The 6,509-nt window shown below is 33.4% G+C and overlaps 1 protein-coding gene across 3 annotated transcripts in view; it reads right to left on the bottom strand.

Moving 5' to 3' along the window:
- LOC108734125 (zwei Ig domain protein zig-8) overlaps positions 1-6,509 on the bottom strand; it is a 495,980-nt gene that overhangs the window by 195,311 nt on the left and 294,160 nt on the right. For 2 of the 3 annotated variants that reach the window (XM_018465534.1, XM_018465535.1), the window contains one exon: positions 1,081-1,110. The exons of the other annotated variant lie outside the window; for it this stretch is intronic. In XM_018465534.1, coding sequence (XP_018321036.1) covers positions 1,081-1,110 — 30 coding nt within the window. The remainder of the gene's footprint in view (positions 1-1,080; positions 1,111-6,509) is intronic. 3 annotated transcript variants of the gene reach the window in all.

Here is a 6,509-nt window from a genome sequence, read left to right as displayed (position 1 = left end):
ATGTCGTCATAGACGAGAGGGTGTTGAATTCAACAGGAATTATTGAATTCATCACGTACATATTATCTGTATAACAATAAATTATTCACAAAATATTGTAAAACCAAATAATAAAAGAAAGAAATTTATGACCTAAAATTTTTGAAGAAATATTTGAAGTAATGTTATAAAGTTGAATTGAACAAAGGAACAAAGAAATTTCAAATGCAATGAAAGTAAATAATAACACTACATCTTACTAAATGGAAAAGTCTTTGAATAAAAAATAATTGTAAAAATACAGATAATTATTAGCACTAAACACATGGTTTAATACTAATTTTAAATAGGTATTTCGCTAGTTATAGATTTTTGCTGATAATTTTTCACAGTGATTAACTAGATCCTTAAAAAACATCTAAACTTACCACGAACTTATTGTAAAAGCGAAGAAATTTAAGTCGATTAAGAATAAATCTAGAGAATGAGGTTCTGGCAAGTCCTTGATGTAGCCAATTCCAAGGAAAAATTAATTGCAACGAGAACTTGTTACAATGACGGCTTGTCTCATTATCGTCCAAGAACTAACAAAATTATGTCATTATTTCTTGCCATTGTGTTTCATAAAACAAAATTAATTGGGCACTTAAGACAAAACGGGTTCTATTTCTCTCCGTTATATCTTACCCCCTAGCTAAACCATAAATATTAAGGAGGTGTTGTTTTCCTTTTGAAGTCGTTTTTGCTCAACAATTTGGATTCGAAATAATAACGCAATAACAACCTCTCAAACGGCTCTGGGGTAATTTCATATAAATAAACCAAATTCGTTCATCAAATTAAATAATATCTGTCAGCTTGATATCTATTTGCCAGATACAGGGAGTTTCGTATATCGTTTCTGGAAATTAGGTAAGATGATCAGCAAATGTTAGGGTTAGGTAAGGGACGGAATTTGTCATATTAAAATATTCAAATATTTGGTTTCATTCGAATATGCATATTACTCGATATTTGAAATTTATTCCTATTCAGTTATTTAAATTATTAATTATCGGTGACAATTTTTAAATGTAAATTGTTTTTAATAAGATGACTTACCGACTAAAGTGAATGGTTTTCCATGTATACCTGAAACAATCAAACAAAATATCATGTAGGTATCTAACAAAACAACCTAAATAAACACAAATAAAAACAGGGTCTAATTTAATGCGAATCGGACCCGCACACCACAGGTTATTTCTTATTCCTATGTTATGGTCATCATCATAAGGTCGTCAGTCCTAAGAATGGTTGGACACGTACCTCCACTCTTTCCTATCCTGAGCTAATCTACGCATTTCCCTAAAACTAGAACTTAACTTAACTTAACTATTTGTGAACAGTAACCTAATCTAGGTCTACCTCTACCCCTCCTAACTCCTGTTTCTGCCACTAATATGTCTCTGACCAGACCTTTATGTCTGAGAAGGTGTCCTACCAACCTATCTCGACTATTTTTTATTGACTTCCATAGAGTCCTCTATTCTCATATTCTTTCTAATACATCTTCATTTCTAACATTTTCTTCCCACGTTATCCTCATCATTCGCCTATAACACCACATTTCGAAAGATTCTAACCTTTTCTTTTCTGCCCACTGTCCATATTTCGCACCCTTACAGCGCCGTGCTCCAAACATACACCTTTAACAATCTTTTTCGAATTTCTAAATTAACCGTTAGCGAGCCAGAAGTGACTTCTTTTTATTAAAGGCGACACGACCCTGCGCTATCCTCTGCTTTATATTCCTACTACTCCTTCCGTCCTGACTTATCTAACTTAAAATCAGCCACTTGTTCTAATTTTTCGCCTCCTATCTTTATATTCGCTCTTTCCCTACTTTTTCTTCCCTTGCATACTAACCATAATATTTTAGTTTTGCTTTTATTTATTTCCATACAGTACTGAACTGTTAACTAAAAATATTTAATCCAGTGATAACGTATAATTTTAGGCTATATTATTATTAGTAGTAAATGTGAATTCGTAAATATTTATCAAATCAACCAGCGAGCGTATAAATTGCTAAAAACAAAAGAATCGACATGACTACGACAAGATTCACTTCATTTGTGTTGTCTTCATTTTTACAACACTAGGAAATAAAATAAAAGTTTGATTGGGTCAGAATCATAAGGTTTAGGTAGGAAAAGAACAAACGAACTGAAGTTAAACAGACATAGGACCCCATTGTGTGTATGGCCGATATATACTTGACCGCTTTTTTGGCTTGATTGCTAAAAACTTATGTTGATCGGATCATAAATATTTCAGTATTAGTGCGAGGTAGTTTTACAGGCCAAATGGTTATGATTATTGTATGAAAAAATGGGCCGAAACATCACTGAATAAAAAATGTTGTCCCTTAAACGATTGCTTTTAAATCGATACAACGATAGCGACCGCTATAATACCGTCACGTAGCGATTGGGAATCGTGATTAGCGTCACATGAATTTAGGGAGTACGACCGGAGGTCGTCAGCTAATAATAAGGGTAAAAGGGATAAACCTCATCGCTTATAGCCATTTGCAGTGCAAATAACGGTCATTTGGAAAACACATTAGCATAATGGCCGTTAATTTCAATAGCCGTAATCGTCGCTGTTGCAGAAAGCGTCAGATATACATTATACACGTATACGTGTACGTATACTATACACACACAGACACCTACATACGTAAGTATATATTTGTATATACATACATAGATATACAGTTACGCAACATATCGTGGGCACGTAGACTATAAATTAATCTCGGTATCAATGGGAACGATAATAGTCGACTGTCACTGGCTAGTGACAAACGCGTGGAAATCGGAAGTGTGGCCTGCAGTTTGCCTAGCTCGTTAACCGCGGAAGTAACTTCTGTTCGCTAATAGCCTTCACGGCCTACCGCTATTAGGCGCTGGCTGATACACTGAATTTTCATTTGCGAAAATACCCTCGCGACATGAGCGCACCCCTCTCTGTCCGCGTACTTCAACACTCACCCACTATTGACCGCAACCAATTGCTCGTCTATTTTCATAGGAGTAATTCATTAAAAAAGATTCCCGAAGTTGCGGTAATAGAAGGAACGAAGTCTATTGAAAGTGTCATTTAATTAACAAGGGCGTACANTTTGAAAAAATTATGCCAGGTAGCCTCTAGGAAAAATGGGAGACTGTATAATCGAAAATAATTTTAGGATGTGAAGATACTTATAAGTACCACTTTTGTAAGAAACTTTTTTTAGTATCTTCAACTATAAAGTAGTTATTGAAAAAACCCGCTTGGACATCCTGTATACAAATTCCCTTCCCGAATACTCCTACAGAGCTAATGTATAAAATATTCAAAAATAAACGGTGTATCGCTATCTAGTTGCTGCGAATGAAGCGTTAGAAAAGGCTTTAATACGGTATCGATATGCCAGAAATTAATCGAAACTACAAAATATGGATCGCAATTTCGATCTTGTTAGATCTCATGAGAGCGCCATGAGCGATAAACATCTAATACATGATGGAGTCGGTAATTACTTGGTGAAAATTCATAACTTTATATATAAACAAAATTATAAAGTGTTAGTTTTCACAATTTTAATATGTATTCATAAGGCCTTGTCTAACGTATGGAAGAAAGAGGTAAGGAGAAGTGTCTCATATAGGGAGAATGTTGTAGTATAACAAATCTCAACTATTTACGTATTTCAAAGTAATTTTGGTCATTGTTTATTTTTCGATCCTATTCTAATAATTTTTGGCGTTTTATTTGAAATTTACCCTGTTGCTACTGGGGCGCCACCCTAATTTAACGCAGTTTGTACGCAGTAAATACCCACTAGGTGGCGATATACTGTCCATTATATTGGTGATTTATATTTACTTCAGTATGTCCAAACGTTTTGCTTTCGGTTTAATATGTAACAAACAATTCAACTTTAGCAAAATTCATGAGATCATGATAACGCTATTTTGAATCAAGTCAACTAAATTTTCTGCCTTTTACCTATTCGCAATTACTGTAGGAATTTATATTACAAAGACGAATGGTACCTTATATATATATATACATATATATGAAGAAAACGTTCTCATTTTCCGAAATTTGTTTGGTAAAATCGATAACTGATTAGTTTGCAGGCAAGCCACGTCCGCAATTTTGCACGAGTTTACATAACGTTTCAATTCATCAGAAATGTCCACGTTTTTGAGGACAGCAATCTACAATCCTAGATAGCCACCAGCAAGAAGCCTGCAGCAGCAGAAGTAGGTAGTAGCTGCAGCATCAGTGACGATGTACTTGTTCAAATATCGAATAGTCTAAAATAAACATGCAGAGCTATGTACATGTAGCTACGTTATACGAACATACCTATACCTACTTGTTTGCATGTATGCATGTTTTAGGTTTGTAGATTTGTATATATGTGTGTATGTATCTATATATGAATGTATGTATGTATGTACAACTACGTGTAGAATAACGTGCTCTATTTTTAGATCTCTCCAAATTGGAATTTTGTTCATATCATTTTTTTTTTGTTTTGATATGAATTGTTTTCCAGAATCCTGTGAAGATCATTTGCATCAATGAAAATATAAAGGTCAATTCGTTTTATAACATTATTTCACGAATAAATTGGAATATGGTTGAAACATGAAAGTGTTAGTACATTTTCATCAATTTATTAATCCGTTTCAGTACATGCTAACTTTTTGAAGCTTTTTCAATACGTATAAAAGAAACATCTATTTTTATAATTTAATTTTTTTAAAAGTTCGTTTAAAACGGATAAATTTCTTAGTAAAATTAACTTGATTGATTTTCTACGAATTAACATGAAATTCATTAAAAGTATGAGTATGAGATTTTGTAACGTTACATTTTGTCTGCCCATAAAAATAATATTATTGCTACATTTACTGCTTCATGTCTTTGTTCCTCATTTTAATACATGATCGTTTGTAGCATCTAAATTTGATGTACTATACAGAGTGCTCAAAAACAGAAGGTTTCGTTTATATCGCAGCTCAGTTAAATACGGGTTCAATCTAAAAAAGTTGTTCAGAATGCCAAAATGTGGAATTGCGGCAATATTGCAAAATTTTTGGGATATTTGACTCGAAAAAAACATCGCCGTGACTTTTTAACTTTATCTCATTATACAATATTTAACTGTGCTGGCTTTTAAACAAAACCTTCTTTTTTTTGTATTTTGAACACTCTGTATATTACATCATTTTAGATGCTGCAAACGTATTAATAAAACTACCAATCGTGAAGCGATGTTAAATTGCTTAGTTTGGTGTTTTGTGGTTTGAATATATGTATCTCGTAAATTCAATATCCTAATGTTTATTATTTTCAACCTCACGCTGATCTACTTTCTTTTATTAATAGGGCTTTACCATACGCTATGGCGGGTTAAAAATAAAAACGGTAAAGTTTTTTTTTTTTATCAACGTATTTTTCTACAGTGAACTTCAACCTGGTCTCAAAATTACCCTAAAATATTGAAATTTCGAGATGAGCTAATTTCAAAATAAAGAAAATCAAATTAGTATTATTCAGATATTGAGATTAAAATAGGTCAAAATATTGATATGCTGGTGCTGGATTGAGCAACAATGTCATGGCAAGTTGTAGCCACAGCTTCTAGGAGCGAGTGACTTTGTTGGCCTATAAGATTATAATTGTTTTTTATTAATAATGCATAGAAAACAATAATGAAAGCAGAGCGTTAAAAAACTCAAGATTTTTGGTATGAGGGATATGGTTCTAGTTCAGTTCAACATTTTCTTTAGGCTGACGGTAAATTGGTGTCACTTTTAAAATGAGTTAATTTTAAACACGCCCTTAACCTTAAAAAATGAATTTTGTAAAGCCGTGGTTGCTTTTAAAGTTCAGAGAGAAATAGAAAATAATTAACGTAACCGGAAACGAATGTCGTGCTTTTTCCGTAACATTGAATGCCTTTTATTTAAGTGACAGTTTGTATCGGCCCAGTGAATGATTATCACTCTTTTGCTTAATTGTCGGGTCAAAAGGGCCCAAGTCTGAGCGCACAAACCTAAGCCTAATGTACTTTGCAGTTACCATCATTTCTGCTGCTCTGACTGCCACCCCAACAACAAATTACTGTAACATGTCTTCTTTGGGTGAAAAGGTCCTTCCCTTGTTTAATGGTTATGTACTACGGTTTCGCGGCCGTGCAGCGGCATTGTTTTACGAACGCAAAATCGGTTTAATGAGCAAACAAGCTATGCTACAGTTGATGTACAGGGTGTTCTAAAAATATTGTAGAAAAAATACATCACATAATCATTCAGTACCTACCCATGGTGTGCAGTCGTGAGATAAAAAATTATCCGGAGACCACTTGGAAATTACGTTTCTGAACTCCTACTACTAGAATGTTTTTAAATAATATATATATTTAATAAGAAGGTTTCTTACATACTAACAACATTAAATTTACTTAAAACTAGAGAACAACT

Source organism: Agrilus planipennis, unplaced genomic scaffold, assembly GCF_000699045.2.
Source record: "Agrilus planipennis isolate EAB-ADULT unplaced genomic scaffold, Apla_2.0 scaffold65, whole genome shotgun sequence".
In the NCBI taxonomy this organism is placed as follows: Eukaryota; Metazoa; Arthropoda; class Insecta; order Coleoptera; family Buprestidae; genus Agrilus; species Agrilus planipennis.
This window is presented reverse-complemented; position numbering and strand designations above follow the sequence as displayed.